At 44.4% G+C, this 20,462-nt stretch overlaps 1 protein-coding gene across 3 annotated transcripts in view; it reads right to left on the bottom strand.

Annotated features, from left to right (window-relative positions):
• The window catches only part of CHD6 (chromodomain helicase DNA binding protein 6), a 200,756-nt gene that overhangs the window by 15,331 nt on the left and 164,963 nt on the right, over positions 1 to 20,462 (bottom strand). For all 3 annotated transcript variants that reach the window (XM_039227071.1, XM_039227070.1, XM_039227072.1), the window contains 4 exons: positions 8,050 to 8,110; positions 7,156 to 7,372; positions 5,309 to 5,517; positions 2,647 to 4,224 (listed from right to left, as the gene is read on the bottom strand). In XM_039227071.1, coding sequence (XP_039083002.1) covers positions 2,647 to 4,224; positions 5,309 to 5,517; positions 7,156 to 7,372; positions 8,050 to 8,110 — 2,065 coding nt within the window. The remainder of the gene's footprint in view (positions 1 to 2,646; positions 4,225 to 5,308; positions 5,518 to 7,155; positions 7,373 to 8,049; positions 8,111 to 20,462) is intronic.

A 20,462-nucleotide genomic window follows, 5' to 3' on the forward strand; every position in this document is an offset into this window, starting at 1 on the left:
GAAGGACAGTCCACAGCAAGACGCTGATGTTAATGAAGGAAGGGAGGTCCTGACACTTACAACAAAGGTGAAATAGACCTGATTCATGTCAACAGTGATGCAAAGACCTAGAACATTTATTTCATTGATGGAAATAAATGGAAATGCAGTTCATTCTTTGAAGTCTCAGTAGTGAAAGTTCGTTATCAATGTGAGATGGATCTTCGAAGACTCACTTACCAGTAACGATAGGGAATAAACACAGGGTAGCAAAACGTCCAGGGCAGGAAAAGCTGTGAGCCTCCTTCCCTGTGAAATGACAACGAATGCCGATCCTCTGAAATGGGGAGATGGAGATTTCACTGCTGACTATGCACCAGTCTGGGGAGCTGTGGGGACCCTCAACCATGAACAGGGCATTGCAAGGCCAGTGGATTCAAGGATACGCAAGACAGATGTGGCCCTGACCCTCAGGCTCTTATGATTTCATAGGGGAAAGACAGTCAGGAAAACAGTAATGATAAACGAGTAGTTATAATTATAAGCCATGGCAAATGCTATAAAAAGAAGCAAGCGGTTATGAAAGGGAAAAAGAGCTTTGGAAGGACCTGCTGGTAGAAGGGAAGGCTGGCACAGAGGGCTTCTTGAAGGACAGAACACCCAAGAGGAAGAGGATGGTTCTTCTGGACGTGCTGAGGAACAAAGAGCACATCCAAGGGAAAAGTACAAAGATGAGGCTGGATGGGTAGAATCATCTAGATAATGCTGAATCCTGTAGGCCATGATAGATAATTTGAATTTTACTCTAGATCTAATGGGGAGCATCACCGAAAGGTTTAAAGCAGACAGCCTGGATTTAAGTTTTATAGGAAAAAAAAAAGATGTATGAGAGAAAACCCTGAAAAGAGCCAGGAGACCTGGGGGCTGGCCCTGACAGCTGTGTACCAATTACTGCCCCACCTGTTCACATCTCCTGTGTGTGGAGGACCCCTGAGGCCTGCACATACATACATATGCATTTATGTACTTACTTATGAGAGAGAAAGAGAGTACGCGTGTATGCGGGAGAGGAGCAGAGCGGGGAGGAAGATCTGAAGCAGGCTCTGTGATGATAGCATTCAGCCTGATGCAGGGCTTGAACCCACCAACCATGAGACCATGACCTGAGCTGAAGTTGGACACTTAACCACCTGAGCCACCCAGGTGCCCTGCCCCTCCAGTCCCCTCCCTGGTTGAACATTTTTTAAGTTTAAAAGCATTTTAAAAAGCACTGGTGCAAGGGGGCGTGCCCGTGAGCGTGCCGCCCACCCGAGCACATCAAGCTGACGCTGCACCAGAGGGCCTCGGTCACAGAGGTTCCTCCTCTAAAACCACACCCTTTACACCCTGCACTCATTTCTCTGTCTGGATTTCCAAGGACTATTTGGTGACTTTCCCCCACAACAAGGTCCACAAAACAATGGGGTCTTATAATCCAACACAAGGCAGCGATCCTTTGTGGCCTAGGCTGAGGACGCAAAAGGTCAGAGACTAGCTCCCCATGGGTCAGCTGGGGCTAGGAGTCGACTAAGTTACTTTCAGTAGCCTCTCTATCATTATCCCAGGTAGCGTGTAAATTTTAACTTGGGTTTGGGACTCGTTCCAAAGGAGCCACTAATCACAATGACTAAAGCCAAAGGTGAGGGGGCTTACAAATAAAAGGAAGCTAGATCATGCGGGGGAGCTCAGTTGAGCTCCTCTCCCTTTTCCCTGCTTTAATAGGAGGGCACTGCCCCAGAAGGAGGAAGCTGTGTCTGTCTCAATCTCTGGGTGCCACACCTGGCATTAGGCCAGGCATGAACCAGGTTTGTCTTTTGGCTGTTTTTGACAATGACAAGGATATATAGAATTATTTTTGTCCACTTTAATATGACCTCTTGGGTTTGAAGAAGTAAAAACACCAGTGAAAAAGTTAAAAACCAATTCTTGTTGCTCAGAGTCTCTAATCAATGTATCTTTGCAAAGCATAGAAATATCTGAGTCATATAGATCCTTAATGTTTAGAAAGTCATCCTAACTTGAAACTTTATCTAAGAATTTATTTAAAAAGATCAAATCTATTTGTATTTTCATTGAGTTACTTGTAAAATGAATCTAAACTAAATGCATCAACACAGACTCACAGGGTTTTGACAATGACATGAATAAAATGGCACTATCTTTGCTCACCTTAATGAAGATCACATTTATTTGTATTTTTGTGGAGTTCCTGAAAAACTAACTGTACCTACACAAAACTGCAGGTGCAGGTTCTTGATGTGCCCAGGTGTTTCTACTTGGACGGGTTTGAAGCACCTCACTCAGCGGAAGAACAAGCGACTTCCCCCGATGCCGTACCTGGCACCTACTGCGTAGAGAGAAGCCTACAGCCCTGCCCAAATCACACGGCCGGGGCAGCAAAGGCGCCGTGACTGTTCTCAATCGTCCTCGCTTTTCTAGAATGATCAGAGTTGAGCTACTCTGTCTCACTTGCAGACCAAGGTCTGTGCCCTTGGGTCTTAAACCTTCTGAGAGGGCGGGCAGGTCCCTCTCAGAAGCCACACCATCTTCTGACCCTCCCTCCACGCTGCCCCCTCCCTGTCGCATGAGAACAGGCTTACCCAAAACACCAGAGCCCGCAGACTTTACCTTGAGCATGGCCATTCCCATCTCGGTCATAATCATCTTTGCTCTCAAAATCCATGTCTTCAGACTTGAGCTCACTTGCTTCTGGATATGCAGGGAAACCTTTTTTGCCTTCTGCACTTTCCTTCCAAGGTTCTTTTGAAGGCTCGTGCTTCCCCTGAAACGGTTCTGACGGAGGAGGGGTGGGCTCACCCTCCACTGTGATACTATTGGGTTTGCCTCTATACAGGTCCGGGGTAGAACCTTTGGATTTGTCCACTTCAAACTCCTCGCTCTCGAGGCCACGTGCCCACCTCTCCGAGTGTTTGCAGTGACACTGACAGGCTGCTGGAGGAAAAGCCCCCTGCGGCGCATGGTTCTGGCTCATGGCCTCCAGGCTTCCTCTCTTGGCCTCATCCACAGGGAGGCCTCGGCTCTTCTCCCTTAGGGTATGAGCAGTGGGGTCGGCTAGATGCAAAACCTCGGGCCTTTCCCTTAGACCCGCGGCCACACCTACGTTCTCGTCCTCATTCTCTTCCTCTTCCTCCTCCTCTTCGCTGTGGTTCTGACTCAAAACCAATTTACTTTCTAAACTTTTGTTTTCTAGTAAGTCAATTAACTGCTGGTCTGAGGACAGGCTTCTTCTGGAGTCACAGACACTAAGATGGCACATATCCACAAACCCACTTTCATTTCCCTGATCCAAGGAAGGGGAAGCTAACCGTTTGGCTTCTAGCTGCCCGATGCTTTCAGGTCTCTGCCCTGCCTCACCGCAGACGTCCCCTTCCCTTGAAAGAGACAGCAACAGATGTTTCCCATTTTTGATGCTCATCTGAGCTACCCCAGCTTCTAAGCTACCCATCAAAGAGGGCCCTGAAGGTATTTCTGCCTCATGGCCACCCGGCCGGCAGTTCCCATCTCTGCTTGCCGAGAAGGCCACAACATCCTTTCTGGGCTCTGTATTGGTACCAGGGCTCTCCTGAAGAGAGCCTGGCTCTCGACTGAGAGCCTTCTTACCATACATCATGCTCTCCAAGGACTCGGGCAGCAGACTTTCATCGTGGGTGATGGAAATGACATCCTGAACTTTAGAAATAAAGTTTTCACAAGTCATTTCAGATAAACTGCCCCCAGGTGGAGCAAGATGATCATCTCTACCTTCTATTTTCACTAGATTCTCAGGTTCATTTTCAAGGGGCTCTGAAGTCCTGCTCATCTGAGTGTATGTAAGGGATTCATATAGTCTGGAGTTGGTCTGGTAAAGGCAACAGAGACTTTCTGGTGCCTGGGCGTCCGTTCTCTTATGCTGGGCGTAGTTTCTGTAGGCGTCCAGGAAGGACAGCTGGGGGTCAGTCATGATGTAATAGTCAGTGCGGTTCAGCCCATGTTTGGCAGTGCCGACGAGCAGGTCCCGGTCGTGCTTCCCGCACTCCCACCAGACCGGGAGGTAGAGGCTGGGCCTGCAGAGCTGGAGGCGCTCGTGCAGCTGAGGGCACCTCAGCACTTGCTCTCGGACCTTCCGCAGCAGCTCGATGCGGTACAGGGTTCTCGCGGCCCGCTCCTCTGTGATGGGTTCCACGTAGATGCTGGGATCTGGGGGACCTGGAAAGGCCAACACAGAGCCCGTCACTGAAGGCAGCCCCAGGACATCTGCCGCCCACCTGAGCCCCTGAATCTCTGGTCCTGCATTTAACTTGCTGGCCCCTCAGCACGCAGTCCTAGGTGTGTGTGCCCCTGCTACATGGAAAAGCTAGGACAGTGGAAGGTTTCTAGGAAACAAGGACAGACCCAGTGAGGGTGAAAGGAAGTGACACGAGGTCTCATTCTGTAAGCAGGTACTCGGTGTCCTCTACCCAAAGTCCTTTACGTGTCCTTCAGCTTTCACGGCAATGCTATGCTATACCATCGTCAGCCCCGCCTAAAGGACAAGGAAGGAGGCTCAGACACGCTAACCTGCTTCACAGGGCAGAACCGGGATTTGAGCCCAGGTCTCGTCAGTGGGGCTGCACGGTCCAGCTCCCTGGTTTTAATGAAAACCCCCTAACCGCGTCACGTGGGCATGGAAGTGGGCTGTGTGTCCATGCTGCCGTCGGCACAGGACCCATGCTGGCTGGGCTCTGTTTGTTGTAGCTTTCCTAGGATATAGTCATATGGTCAAGACCAAGTTTATCTACAAGCAAGAGGTGGAAGAGGGACGATGAGGAGGAAGCTGCTGCAAATCCTAACCAGGAAGCAACTGCTCCGAGGCGTCCCTGTTGGATCAGGGGATGTTTAAAACCCTTCCTTCTATGGCTACAAGTCAACACATGGGAAAATAGTTAAAGTTACTGAGATGTAATCTAAGGAGGGGGCAAAGTTCACTACAGAATTAAGTCTGTATGAGACTTAACAATCCGCTGGAGGTTAATTAACAGCAGCCTCCCAATACTTCTGTGAGGTGTTGATCTGAACTTCAGTTTTTGCTGAAGCTGCATCATTTTGGGAGAGAGATTTTATTTTATGAGGGTAGACCCAACTGGCAGTTCATGAATTTGTGAAAACCCACTTGAATTTACCTGAATTCTTCAGGTAGGCTCCACTCTTACAATCAGGATTACCTGAAGTGATTCTGCACCATGAAAATAAACATGTCCTCCCTCCCCCCTGCCCCGTATATTGGGGATATAGGGATAGAGAGTTTGCTCACCACCATCTTTCCATGTGGGCAGACGACAGACGTTCCGGCACATGGCCACAAAGCTATAAAAATACTGCTCCAGGCTCTCATCCGACTTCTTGTCCAAACGGGATATGATGCGGAACTGCGTCCAGTCAAATGTTTTCTTTTCTTGATCATAAACAACACCAAAGGAGGACACCGCTCTGTAGAAGTCTGCTTGCTCTCTCCTAGTCCACCTTGGGATTTAATCAGAAAGGGAGAGAGAGCTGTTTTACCTTCTTAAAAAAAAAAAAAAAGCCAACAACTACTTACTGAGCACCTACTAGGAGAGCCCATAGAGTTAAGAAAGCAGGGAGGGCTGGTCTGCCTACTTAATTATTTTTATTTAAGTTCAATTAGGCTGAGAGGCTTATAATGAAAACAGTCTATTACCTTATCACTATCAAATCTCTCAACTTCTTATGGTGTTTACCTCTCCGTTTCTAAGTCACATGCACAGACTTGCTCTCTCTTGATCCATTCATTTTAGATTGCCTAGTTTGTTTCCACTTGTTGGAGACTAAGACTCTAAACTCTTCATTTAAGATAAAGATGCTTACATATTTTGCCTTATTTTCCTCCTGGTAAGACAACACAGAATCAGAATCCTGGAGGGGCCTTAAAGTTACCTCCTTACTTTTCCGGATGAGGAAACTGGTCCAGAGAAGGGAAGCAACTCCTCCAGCCACACATTTCCCTGGACTATTTTACATAGGCTTTCTTCTAGTTTTACGTGGGTAGGTAGTCCACATGGAGGACACAAAGTCTCTCTAGTCTCTACATCCCACATGGTTAAGATAATGATGTAAGGTGGTTTGAATATTATACCCAGCCCACAGTCTTTATGAGGGGCTCGTGGCACATCCCATCCCCAGAGGGAGTCAGGCCAGGAGTGGGGTGAGGGAGTCACTGGAAGAATGAGAAGCAAGCAAGAAGGGCTCAGGTTCTCTTCGGAGCTGTGAAACATGGAAGAAATATTTTCCCTGAATTATCAAATTTCATAAAGTTAGAAGGCATACACAGAAGTAAGTGAATTGAATACTTTCCTCTTTGGGGTTCTTTTAATTCACTGGATTTTACATCAGAAGGATGGACAGATGGGGCACCTGGGTGGCTCTGTCAGTTGAGTGTCTGACTCTGGCTCAGGTCATGATCTTACAGTTCATGAGTTCAAGCCCTGGAGCCTGCTTTGGATTCTGTTCTCCTTCTCTCTCTGCCTCTCCCCTGGTTGTGCTCTCTCTCTCTCAGAAATAAATAAACATTAAAAAATTTAGAAAAGAAAAAAAAAGAAGGATGGATAGAAAGACTTGAAAGAACTGCAGCTCTGTTGATTCAGTTCTGGTGGCACCTAGCCTGTGCCGGCCTTCTGTAGCCTTTTAAGCGTAATTCTCAGGTGGGCAAGTAACTCCTGAGCATCCATCCTGGGCAGGCATTTTATAGGACTTACTGATTTCAAAGGCTTGATAAGAACCGGTAGCTCTAATATGGCACCTTCACCACACACTGTTTGTTCACTTTGCTGTTAAAAGAACACGGTCTGATATGTGCTATTTTAAACCACATTTCCAGGGACTGGGATCCAACTTAAGGAAGGGGGTCAAGTTGGCAAATCACAGAAGTTTGGGAATTGGGAACAAAACGGTTTCCTAGATCTCACCAACTGCCCAGTCAGCATGACCACACCATCGCAGTTGGGACCTGGACTGGGTTATTCTAGAGGCCACCTAACTTCATGTGAGAACATTAAACACACTAGGTCTCCAGCGATCAGCTCTCCCTTGTCACTTATACTCAGTGGGCTGCTCTGCATGCCTTTTTGGTCACTGGCTTTTTACCTCTTTTGAGCTTCCTTGTTGATGAGATCCATTTCTGAGGTTCTCCTGAACATCTCTTCCTGGACCCAGTATCCTTGGTTACCTGGTCCCAGGATTTCCGGTCGGCAGAGTTCCTTGCGGTTACAGCGCTGGTACACGGTGACCAGGCGTCTGAGGCGAGCCGTGAGAGCAGATGGAACTGGCCAGGGTGATTTGTCTGGGTCGGAGCCATCCTGGGCTTCAAACATCAGTGAGGATATTAGTACTTACAAATAGGACCAAGACAAAGGCTGTTTTCGTTGTTTTGGTTAACGAAAAACCAAGCTGACTCAGGAAGCTGATTTATCTGCTCAGGAGCTAGGCACGGCGGGAAGGCCCGCGGTGCCGCAGCAGGAACAGCTTCAGGCTGCCGCTGCCTCTGTCATCTCCCATACCCACGGGGGCAGGACCAGTCTGGGAACCTTGCTCTAAGGCATGGGGATGAGCAGGCCCTCCGTGGCCTTCTCCATGTGCAACTAGGGGCTTTCGTGTAGCTAGGTCTTCCAACTGCCAAAGACTCTATGAGGTCTGAATTCAGAAAAAACAAACCACACCAAACCAATCCTCCCTCATTTTTCTCCCCCCAAATTAATTAAGCGAATAATACATGAAACCACAATTCCTTTTTCTCTCTCTGACTCCATCCTGACCTCAGCTATCACTGATCTCAGTTCTGAATTTCAAGGACAGGTGGGAGAAGCGTGTCAGAGCTGCATTAAAGCGCCAGGTGTGGGTCCAGGAGAGTCTCATGAAGGTCACCTTACTTGGCTCTTTAAAAGAGGCTCCTTAGAAAGAGCACTTTACTACACATGAACTCCAGGATAACTACACCCCAGGACCTTCCACTGCTCTGCCATCAGAAGGACACAGACTCACCTGCCCGGCTGTCATCCTTCTTTTCGCCAAAAACACCATCCCCTCCATCGCTGGAACTCTCCTAGGGATAAATGGGACACAGCTGCAGCCCTGGACAAACTGGCCCAGGCAGCCCCCAGGCAGCGGGAGACCTCTCCTGCCCATGAACACCTCAAGGACTGAAATGGTCCCGGTCAATAAAGCTTACTTCTGCAGTTTTAAAAGAACCAGAAAGCAGCTTATTTAAAAATACACATTTTTCCCCCTAGAACTGTGTGGAATGATTCTGTCTGCAGAGAATTTGCTTAAAGAACGACGAGCTGGCATGCTCTCCCTGACAATTACATTTTACAAGCACTATTTTAGCTGTGAATTTAAATATTTGCTTTACCATCGTCTCTTGCAATTTAATACTGTCATCTCACAAAGGTTGTGCCTGCATTTTGGGGTTTTCATTTTGTGCTGTGAAAAAGTATGCTCGCGTTCATTATAATTCGTTTCCTTCCCAGCAACAGATGCTCTTTTCCTAAAACGTGCCTGCTCCAGACACAAGACCTGCTGGCGCAAAAGCCCCAGGAATTTAAAACTGAAATCACAACTGAGGCTCCAAGTGAATCTGGAGTAATTTCACAGGCACAGAGCTTATCCATGGGAGAGCATTTGTTAAGAGGCTCTCATGGACTCCTTTATACATCCTTTCTCGGTCTCTGGAAGGGAACTCTCAAAGTTCTTTATATGAAGGTGTGTGGGAGAGTTTGGGGGTGAGAAAGGAGGTAGTGCTATTTTTTATCTGGACTCTATTTTTAACATGGAAGCTTACTGTCCTTTTGATTAGCATCTTTTGACCCGAATGATGGAAGGGAATAGCCCTAAGATTCAAGACTTCGGCCATGCGAGGGAACCCCGGGTCAGATGAGAGTGAGGCTCAGCAATCTGTGGTCTGCACTGTTGTGTGACCCTCGAGCTAAGATTAGTTTTTACAGGTGTTTTTTTTTGTTTGTTTGTTTTTTTTTGAGAGACAGAGTGCGAGCGGGGGAGAGGCAAGAGAGAGGGCGGCATAGAATGTGAAGAAGGCTGCAGGCTCTGAGCTGCAGGCACAGAGCCTGACACGGAGCCTGAACCCACGAACCGAGAGATCATGACCTGAGCCGAAGTCAGACGTTTAACTGACTGAGCCACCCAGGCGCCCCAAGTTTTTATAGTTTCTACACCTTTGAAGGTTAGAAGAAAAAGGAGAGGATGCAGAAGAAGAAATGGGGGAAGGACGAGAGGGAGGGGGAGGAGAATATGCAACGGACTGGATGTAGCCCCCAGGCCTATGCACACTCCTCTTCCCGGAAGAGCGCACGCAGGACATCATCAAGGTTCGGTGGGAACGGAGAGACACCTATGATTGGCAATAGTCAAAATCCTCACCATTCTCTTAGGCCTCTAGTACCATGGAAGAGGCAGAAAGAGAAAACTCTGGAAAGGCAAAAAGAAGCAGGGGCACATTTTCTCTTTTACAAAATAACCACTGAGAACTATGTGTTACTTAAGCTCGGCTTGAAACCCTTTTCGTGGCTTATTTCACTTAGTTATCAGAACTGCTCAGGAGGTAGAGACTACACTCCTCATTTTACAGGTGCAGGAAACAAGCCCTAGAAAGGTTCTGTAACTTGCCCAAGGTCACATGGCCAGCAAGTCGCAGGCCTGGGTTTAAAACACAGCAGTCAGGGGCGCCTGGGTGGCTCAGTCGGTTAAGTGGCCGACTGGCTCAGGTCATGAACTCACAGTTCTTGGGTTCGAGCCTCGCACCGGGCTCTGTGCTGATAGCTCAGAGCCTGGAGCCTGCTTTGGATTCTGTGTCTCCCTTTCTCTCTGACCCTCCTCTGCTCACAGTGTCTCTCTCAAAAAAAGAAAAACATTAAAAAAAATATTTTAAAACACAGTAGTCAGGGATGCCTAGGTGGCTCAGTCAGTTGAGCATCTGACTTCAGCTCAGGTCATAATCAGGTCCATGAGTTCAAGCCCCCTGTCGGGGTCTGTGCTGACAGCTCAGAGCCTGGACCCTGCTTCGGATTCTGTGTCTCCCTCTCTCTCTGGCCCCCTCCCCACACACTCTGCCTCTCTTTCTCTCTTTCAAAAATAGATAATAAAAGCAAACACACACACATAGCTGTCTGATGACAGCCTACACTTTCAACCACTCTAACCATCTAAATAAATAAAAGGGCAAAATGACAGTCTGGGTTGAAATTTTGTTTTGGGGAGTGAAACATATTTAGAATTGGAGAACACCAGCTCAGTCTCTCATCCTCGGCCCAAACTGTTTCCTACCATTTAAGTGAGGAGTGGAAACCTCAAGCTGATCTATTCTACTATTAAAAAATAAAATGTTTGTTTATTCATTCTGAGAGAGGGAGAGAGAGAATCCCAAGCAGGTTCTACACTGTCAGTGCAGAGCCCACATGGGGCTTGATCTCACAAAGAGCGAGATCATGACCTAAGATGAAATCAAGAGTTGGACACTTAATAAATCAGAGAACTCTAGATGCTGGCGAGGATGTGGAGAAACGGGCACCCTCCTACACTGTTGGTGGGAATGTAAACTGGTGCAGCCCCTCTGGAAAACAGTGTGCAGGTTCCTCAGGAAACTAACAGTAGAACTCCCCTATGACCCAGCAATAGCACTGCTAGGAATTTACCCAAGGGATACAGAAATGCTGATGCATAGGAGCACATGTACCCCAATGTTCATAGCAGCACTCTCAACAATAGCTGAAACATGGAAAGAGCCTAAGTGTCCATCAATGGACAAATGGATCAAGAAGGTGTGGTTTATCTATACGATGGAGTACTACATGGCAATGAGAAAGAATGAAATCTGGCCATGTGGAGCAACATGGATGGACCTTGAGGGTGTTATGCTGAGTGAAATAAGTCAGGCAGAGAAGGACAAATATCATATGTTTGCACGTATAGGAGGATTAGGAAGAACTTAATGGAGGACCATGGGGGAGAAGAAGGGGGGAAATGGTGGGGGAGAGGGAGAGAGGCAAACCATGAGACTCTTGAATGCTGGGAATAAACTGAGGACTGATGGGTGTGGGGGCGGAGGGGGGAGATGAGCACTGGGTGTTATATGGAAACAAACTTGACAATAAACTATTTGTAAAAAAAAAAAAAAAAAAAAAAAAGAGTTGGACGCTTAAACAACTGAGCCACCCAGGCATCCCTGTACTGTACCATTCTGAACTGGCATTTAAATATACCATCTGATCCTCTTGCACTATTTAGGTAGTTAAAAAAATAAACAAAAACTACCACGTCCCATATCCTTTCCTGCTACTGAGGACATTTTTTTTTTTTTAATGTTTTTTTTTTCTTTATTTCTAGGAGAGAGAGAGAGACAGCGTGAGCAGGGGAGGGTCAGAGAGAGAGGGAGTGACAGACTGAAACAGGTTCCAGGCTCCGAGCTGGCAGTCAGCACAGAGCCCGACGCGGGGCTCGAACCCACGAACCGCGAGATCATGACCCAAGCGAAAGTCGGACGCTTAACCGACTAAGCCACCCAGGCGCCCCTACTGAGGACATTTTTGAGTGTCCTCACAGTATCCACAAAGAGCCTTCAAATGCTCAAATTTCTAATTCTAGACACTTCAAGAGTGAGAAACGTTCTAGAGCCTACAAATGTGGGAGTGAGGCGCCAGAGCTCCCACGCTCCTGGTTATGATGGATGGGTGGCTAACTTGGGTGTCACCACACCCCAAATCCACAGGGGCAGCTCCCAGCTTGGGGGTGAGGCAGACACACGTGACGTGCAGGTCTCTCTTCTCGTCCCCCTAACAGTTTCTGGTGGTGCACAGTTGGGAAGCACGAACAGCCTTAGGCAAACTCTCACGTAAGGCAAGACTGTGGTACTGGCCAGTGCCTTTCTGTGCAGCCCGCCCTGTTGTGGAGGCACTTCCTCTCTCTGGAAATGACAGAATGGAGAAGACCTGGCTTATCAGTAGCCCAAGTGGAAAAGATGTCATAATCTTGTAAAGTGAGTGTGGCTGCAGTGACAGGCTGGGACCAGAGGGGGCACATGGAAAGCCCTGCATCTCAAGTGCGCAGCTGAACATTCAGTATCTCAACGTCTGCACACGTGAATCCATCTGAAAGAAATATTCATCTTTGAGGAGGTGTGACTCTGTCATGTCAACATGAAGGGTCCCAGAGACTGCTGACAACAAGAATCTAAAAACAAATGAAACTGAAAACAACAACAATAAACAAAGAGGAAACTGACTGGTTACAACACGCAATTTCTCCATTTCAAGCATGCGTGTGATTTGCAGTTGGACAGTCCACTTTTCAATCTCGCAAGCTCATTTTTTCATGTGCAAAACATTTGTGACTGTGGAACACAAATGAGTTGATTATGTAAAGTGTTTAACCAAATGCTGGCACAAAGCAAATGCCTAACAGAAAGTACCTGGGACTATGGGAATACTAATACATAGTACCAACTCCCAGATAACCAATCAGTATTTCTGTCTTTCAGTTAAAATGTGTGCTGTGAGGAAGGCTTTCTAAAGAAAAAGCAGCAGTAACAACAACAACAAAGGTCTACTGGGACCCAGGTAAGTAAGTTGCCAGACACTATACTAAGTACTTTCTACGCATTTTTCATGTATTCATTATTCCATTTAGACAGGAGAAAACTGTGGAATGGGGGGTTTGACAATCTCATCTAAGATCACACGTAATTATTAAGTGGTGAAGGTGGAATTAAAGCCCAGAAGTCCTGACGTCAGAGGATGAGCACTAACCACTGTAGTACATTGCCTCTGGCAGGTGGAAGACAATTTGGCAAGTGGGCTGAATCAAAAGTGCTGTTCATTAGCTAAGAGTCCAGACAGATCACCTCTGTACTGGGGGCAGGGACATGCACGGACTCCTAGTTACTGAAAACAGAAGGTACAGTCTCCCTTGAGTGTCCCTCCAGGCCTGGCCACTGCCTTATTTGGTCTTGATGTGGGTGCGGGGGGCAGCACCAATGGGGCCTGCAGATCCACAGAATTTCTTCTTTGTTCTTACAAAACCCCAAGACCAACACAACAGGCAAGGAACTGTCTTCTTATACTGAGCAAACAAGTGTCCCTCGCTCTTGAGCGCCAGGAGCAGCGCTAGGTGCAAGGGCTGTAACAGCAGAAAAGATGGAGCCCTCGTTCTTCCAGAGCCCACAGTCTGGTGGCCACGAGACGTGCAGAAAAATACTGGCCCTGCTTTGTGATAACTGCTCCTAAACACAGCGGGAAAGCAAGAGTCACCAACCCTGCCGGATCCAAATTAGATGGGGAAAGATGCCCATGAGGTAACTTTTGAGCTTGCTATTGAAGGACACATAGGAGTTTGCCAGGAGGAGAACTTGAGAGCTCTCTGTGAGAGGCAATAAAATGTACAAAGAAGGAATTAAAAAGATCCCACAGTGACTTTCATTTTACAGGAAAAATCAAGCATTCTACTCTTTTTTAAAAAATGTGTATTTATTTACTTTGAGTGAGAGAGAGAGAGAGATAGAGAACTTGATGCAGGGCTCAATCTCATGACCTTTGCTGAAATCAAGAGTCAGACGTTTAACCGGCTCAGCCACCCAGGTGCCCCCAATCATTCTATTCTTGCACAAACGTCATGTAAAGAGTAGATACACTCAAATGTCATTAACATAAAACTCAAGGATTTTATTATGGAAAGATCACAGAACATAGAAAAAGACTGAGTAGGGGAGACATTGTTCTTGTGTCTCTCTAGCCAGTAGGACTTAAAAAAAAAAAGTTTATCTATTTTGAGAGAGAGAGAGAGAGAACGGAGAGGAAGAGAGGGAGGGAGAGAGAATCCCAAGCAGGGTCCATGCTTCCAGCACAGAGTCCAACGTGGGCTCGATCTCATGCCCTGGGACCATGACATGAGCCGAAATCAAGAGCCAGATGCTCAAACGACTGAGCCACCCAGGTGCGCCAGTAGGACTTTTTTTTTTTTTTTTTTTTTTTTTAAGCTGATGGAAACTATTTCAGCTTCCTCCTCTCTAGAATGGGAAAGAGAATGCCTAACTTAAGGGAAAATGTGCTTTGTTAGCTTGGAAGTCATCCACATTCAAAGTATTACTGTTTGAGTTTGGAGAACCCTCAAACTCTGAACTTGTAAAGAAAGGCAGAGAAACTTGGGGTACTTCACCTGAAAAGACATTTAAAGAGATTATGGTAGCAATCCCATCAGAGAGGAGAGAAAGAACAGTTTTGTTCTTTGCAGCACCATAAGAAAACGAAACAGAATCTATGCAACCAGCTGGGAGCCAGATTTCTGGGGCAGGATAAGGAAGTTTCAGCCCACAATGAAACGGGCTTCCCTGGAGGACAGCACAATTCCCCTCTTCCTCCCATGCACTCCCAGGATTACCCAAACCTACCTGGAATGACCTCTGATGGCAAGGGGATGGAACATTCAGAGACCACTCAGACGTTAGGGCTCCCTGCAGTGCTGGGATGCTGCCAATCTACTACCCGTCCCCCTGTCTGTGCGCAGGTCTGTTTAATTCAGAGGAGTTTGCCTAGTTACGGACGACAGGCCCTGGGGCATCTTTAACCCTGCCTGCTAATCTGCCCGAGAACAGAACTGGGAGCAGCAAACAGCCACCCGGTGTCTTTGGGGCAGGAGGTCTGGGATGGGAGAGAAGCAGGGGTGGGGCAACTGACTGGGGGCAGGTGTTGGCTGTTCGTCTAAGTTTGTTATCTTAGTACAGGGACTAGAAGTCAAGTTTAATCTGTTTAAAATCTGTCCACCTCAAAATCTAAAAGAAGCCACTCCCCATTCCATCTGCTTTTGATTATATTCTATAAGCCAGGTTTTAGGGACTTCAAAAGCAAAATAAATAATACAGGCATTAATTACATGAATGAATAAAGTGTAGTTCCGGATGAGTTTAACCCTACTTGAAGGAAACCAGAGTTATTTTGCAATTCTGCCACAACCCCTTCAGTGCCCAGATCTTTCCAAGGTTGAAGACTGATTAGCTAAGGATATAAACATGGCTGTGAACAGCTTTCAGAGCTGGGCTGGCCTGCAGTCAGTCTGTAACTGCCTCTCCACAGAAGTGCAAGTGCGTGTTTGTGCCACTGAAATACCTTCTGCTTTCCCGACTATGAGAAGAATACTTGATTAGAGAACATAAAAGCAGAATATCTAGAAAATATCTAGTCTGAACTCTATCCTTTGGCAGCTGTGAGAATTTGGTAAAGTCCTTTAAATTCCCTGGGCCTAACTGTCCACAATAACATCGGAAGTGTTTACTGTAATCAGCCGAGGTGAGGATTGATGGAAACAAATGGAAAAAGTGCTTTGGAAAGAGTAAATTTGGATCAAGTATAAGGGACTACTTTCATTTCTTCGGTACTTGACTTGCTTCTATGGAAAAACACACCCCAAATTCCAGACAAGAGGGGTAACAGGATAAGCTAGGAACCGGAATGGCAGAATGTAGATTTTAACTGTCAACAACAGAACCCAACTTCCTTCAGGTCAGGGTCAGAAGTTTCATGCTGATCTGCTTCAATCCACTGCTTCTCAAACCATGGGGAGACATGGAAATATATCTCTGAACAATAATCATTTTCTACTTTGGGGAAGTGATGTCATTGTTACTGTTATAGGAATCAGAGCTGAGGGGAGCCAAAGTAAATATCCCACATTCTCCCAACTAGAACCAAAAGAAAAGAATTGACAACTTTTGGGTGGTGATGAGGAGAAGATGAGAGATCGTCCTGGCAACGGACTCCGTTGGGGACAACTATACAGTAACCCCTGGGATTCAGAATCTATGACACTCTTACCAGATTCATTTGCTCCACAACTCAAAGCCAGAGAACATGTGTGGCCAAATGGTGCTGGGGTCCTGGTAAGGTTTCAGTCTACTTATGTGAAGCTCCAGAAACTCATTTGTAAAATGTAATGCAGACTTGTGCTTCTGGGAAAATACACATTTTCCTATTCCTCACTCTAAGTATAGCTAAACCTCCCGGACGTTATGTATGTACAAACGTAAGAAAACTCTGAAAGATGAAGACGAGGCAAACCAACTAGGGATATAGGGACCCAAGGAATGACACAGTGGTGAGTTCCAGGGTTTCCTTTTTTGCCTTATATATCCTAGATCTGGAGGTAAAGAAGCTGACTACCTGGAGGAAATGCCAAAGGGTGCCAATAAAAAAAAGCCCTAACAAAAGTCTGCTCTCCTTAGGAAAGCAGGTTAGGAATGCATGTAATGTTAAGACAATATCCACTATACTCTAGTCCGACAACACAAAACACTGGCTCAACACATCCGTGCCAGCAAAGGACAAGCTGAGAATCTAGACTTCTACCCTTCACAGGCTGTAATAGGGCACCCCATGCCCCTGATGTGGTGGTGTCAAAAAGCCAAGTAGGGAGCTGGGACTTTCATCCCTGAGAAAAGGTAATGAGGTCCCCATCCCCACCTGCGGTATCAGCAAAGACCACATATAGAGCAGAACTTCCTTTTGCCCAGCAATAATGAGAAACATCCCTCTCAGGTTTCACCGGGAACTGACTGGGAACATGAACTTCTATACTCCTAGCTGATAGTGACAAGATGGTACCTGCCCTCCACCCTGTTCCCCTATAAAAAAGAGGTCAGAGGTAGTCAGCTAAGACAGAAGTTTTAATTAAGATCCTGAGTCTTACAATATAATACCAAAATGTCCAGATTTCAGTAAAAAAAAATCACTTATCATATCAAGAACCAGTAAGATCTCAAATGGAATGAAAAAGGACAATAAACATTGCCACTGAAATGACAGAAATCTTAGAATTGGACATAAGAATTTAAAGCAGTCATCAATGAACAGTTCTGAACATGCTTGCTACATAAGAAAAAACAAGGTCTCAGCAAAGAAACAAAGATCCAAAGAAGAACCAAAAAGAAATGTTAGATTTGAAAAATACAATAACCAAAAGCAGCCCCCCCAAACAAAATAGAACAAAAAAACAACTCAATCCCAATGGACAGGCTCAAGAGCAGAATGGAGGAGAAAAAAAAAAATCAGTGAACTCAAAGACGGAAAAATAGAAAGAACCCAATGTAAACACCAGAGAAGAATAGATTTAAAAAAATTAAACAGAGCATCAAGAGCCCATGGGACTATAGTAAAAGCTCTAACATTTATATCATCAGTCTTGGAGAAAAGGGGAACAAAAAAGTCTCAAAGAAATAACAGATGAAAACTCTCCAAACCTGGCAAAAGACAAACTATACAGATTCAAGAAGCTGAGAAAATCCCAAACAGGATGAAGTCAAAGAAATCTACACACAAAAAAATCATGGTTAAACTTCTGAAGCTAAAGACAAAGAATAAATCTTAAAATCAGCAAGAGAGAAAAGACGCCTTACCAATGGGGAAAAACAAATGGAATGACACTGGATTTCTCATCAGAAACCATGGAGGCCAGAAGCAAGTGGCACAACATTTTTTAAGAGGTAAAAGAAAAGAACTGTCAACCCAGAATTCTATATTCAATGAAAATATCCTTCAGGAATGAAAGGGGTATTAAAATAGTCTCAGACAAAGAAAAACTAAGAGAAATGTCAACCAGACCTGCCCTAGAAGAATGGCTAAAGGAATTTCCCTAAACAGAAAGAGGAAATTTTGGAACACCAGAAATAAGAAAGAATCCAGTAAACAAAAATACAAGTAAATATCATAGACTCTCCTTCTCCTCTTGAATTTTCTAAATTATATTGACAGTTGCAGCATTGTCAGATATGGTTCTAAATGTACGTAGAAGAAATATTTAAGACCAGTACATATATTATAAATAAGGGGAAGGTAAAGAAACAAAACTGAAAGTAAGGTTTCTATACTTCCCTTGAACTGAGGAATGATGATAGCAGTGGATGGACTGTGATACATTATGTACATATAATATCTAGAATAACCATCAAAAAGCTGTTAAAAAAATAATATAGATAAATAAAAAAGGAATCATAAAAGTGTTCAAGTAACCCAGAGGAAGGGAGGAAAATGAAAACAGAGAATCAAACACTGGAGAAAATAAGAAAATATCAGACTTAACTATCAATAATTACATTAAATATTAATGGCTGAATATACCAACTAAAAGACTGGCATAATGCGTGAAAAAGTATATGCAACTCTATGCTGTCTATAGGAAACTCACTTCAAGTATAATGATAAAAGAAGGCTGAAAGTAAAAAAATGGAAGAAGTCAGAAGATGCAAAGATTAATTAAAGGAAACCAGGAATAGCTACATTAATGTCAGGTACAATACACTTCAGAGCAGAGCAAGCTATCAGAGGCAGAGATGACATTACATAATGATAGCAGAGTCAATCCACTTAAGAAGACAAACCTAAATGTGTATACACCAAACAAAGAGTTGCAAAATATGTGAAGCAAAACCCGATACAAGTGAAAGGAAAAATAGACAAACTGATTATTATTTAGAGATTTCAGTACTCCTTTTCAATAACTAATGAAACACCTAGACAGGGAAACATTAAGGATATAGAAGAACCTAACAACACTATCAACCAACATGATCTAATTGACATTTATGGAATTATGTTAACATAACTGCACCCATAGCAGTACAATACACATTATTTTTCAAGCGCCCATGGAGTGTACACCAAGACAGATCATATCCTGGGCCATAAAACAAACCTTAACAATTTTAAAACATCTGAAATAATAGTTTGTTATCTGAACACAACAGGATCAAACTGGAAATAAAAAACAGACTTAAAAAAAAAGGATTAAAAAAAATAAAGTGGTGCACTTGGGTGACTCAATTGGTTAAGCCTCTGACTCTTGGTGTTGGCTCAGGTCGTGATCTCCTGATTCATTAGAGCTCTGCACTGGGCTCTGTGCTAACAGCATGAAGCCTGCTTGGGATTCTCTCTCTCCTCTCTCTGCCCCTCCTCTGCTTGCTCTTTCTCCCTCTCTCAAAATACATACACTTTAAAAAAAAGATTAAAAAAAAAAAAAACAGAAAGAAAATAGGAAAATCTCCAAACACTTGGAAACTAAATAATACATGTCTAATGATCCATGGATCAAAAAGGAAGTCACAATAGAAATTTTTTAAAAATATATTAAATTGAATGAAAATGAGAATAGAACATAATAAAATTTGTGGGACATAGTTAAAGTAATGCTGAGAGGGAAATTTATAGCTCTGAATGCATACATTAAACAAGCAAGAAAATCTCAAATGGTAATTGAAGCTCCACTCCAAAAACCTAGAACAAGAAAAGGAAAATAAAACCAAGGCAAGCAGAAGGAAGGGAATAACAAAGAGTAGAAATCAAGGAAATGTAATAATTTTTAAAATTTATTATCTATCTATCATCTTTGAGAGACAGACGGAGAAAGAGAACGTGCATACATAAGTGGGGCCAAGAGTGGGGTGAGGAGAGAGAGAATCTTAGGCAGGCTCCACACTCAGCACGGAGCCCAACGCAGGGCTTGATCTCACAACTGTGAGATCATAACCGGAGCCAAAATCAAAAGTTGGACACTTAACCGAGTCACCCAGGCACTCCTGAAATCAATGAAAAATTTAAAAGAGAAGACAAAGAGCTGACTATTTAAGAAGATAAAGAAGACAAATCTCTAGCAAGCCAGATAAAGAAAAAAAGAAGACACATATTACCAGTATCAAGAATGAACAGGGAATAGCACTATAATTCTGCAAATATCAAAAGGTTAAGAAAATACTATGAACTCAACACACATAAATTTGACAATTTAGCTGAGACAGACCAAGTTCCTTGAAAAACACAAACTATCACAACTTACTCAATATAAAATAGAGAATTGGATTCATAATTTTAAAACTCCCTCAAAAAAAAAATATGTCCATGCCAGTTACTGGAGAATTCTACCAAGTATTTAAAAACTTAATACCAATTCTAGACAACCTCTATCAGAAAACAGTTGAAGGGAACACCTAACTCATTTATAAAGTTACCATTATTACCCTGATATCAAAAGCACACAAAAATAGTACTGAAAGACAACTATAGACCAATATCCCTCCTGAACACAGACACAAAAAGCCTCAACAAAATATTACCAGGTAGAATTCAATAATAAGAATTATATACCACGTCCAAGGGGAGTTTATCCCATTTTATCCAGGGATGCAAGGCTGATTCAATATTTGAAAACAATCAATGTAATCTAACATATTAATAGGCTAACAAGAAAGACCACACAATCATTAATTGGTGCAAAAAATGCATTTGACAAAATTCAACATCTATTCATGACAAAAATTCTCAGAAAACTAGGAATGCCTCATTTTCAATACAGAACATCTACGAAAAACCTAGAACTAACATTATACATCACGATGAAAGACTGAATGT

This window comes from Hyaena hyaena, unplaced genomic scaffold (genome assembly GCF_003009895.1).
Source record: "Hyaena hyaena isolate Hyena2069 unplaced genomic scaffold, ASM300989v1 scaffold_25, whole genome shotgun sequence".
Classification (NCBI taxonomy): domain Eukaryota; kingdom Metazoa; phylum Chordata; class Mammalia; order Carnivora; family Hyaenidae; genus Hyaena; species Hyaena hyaena.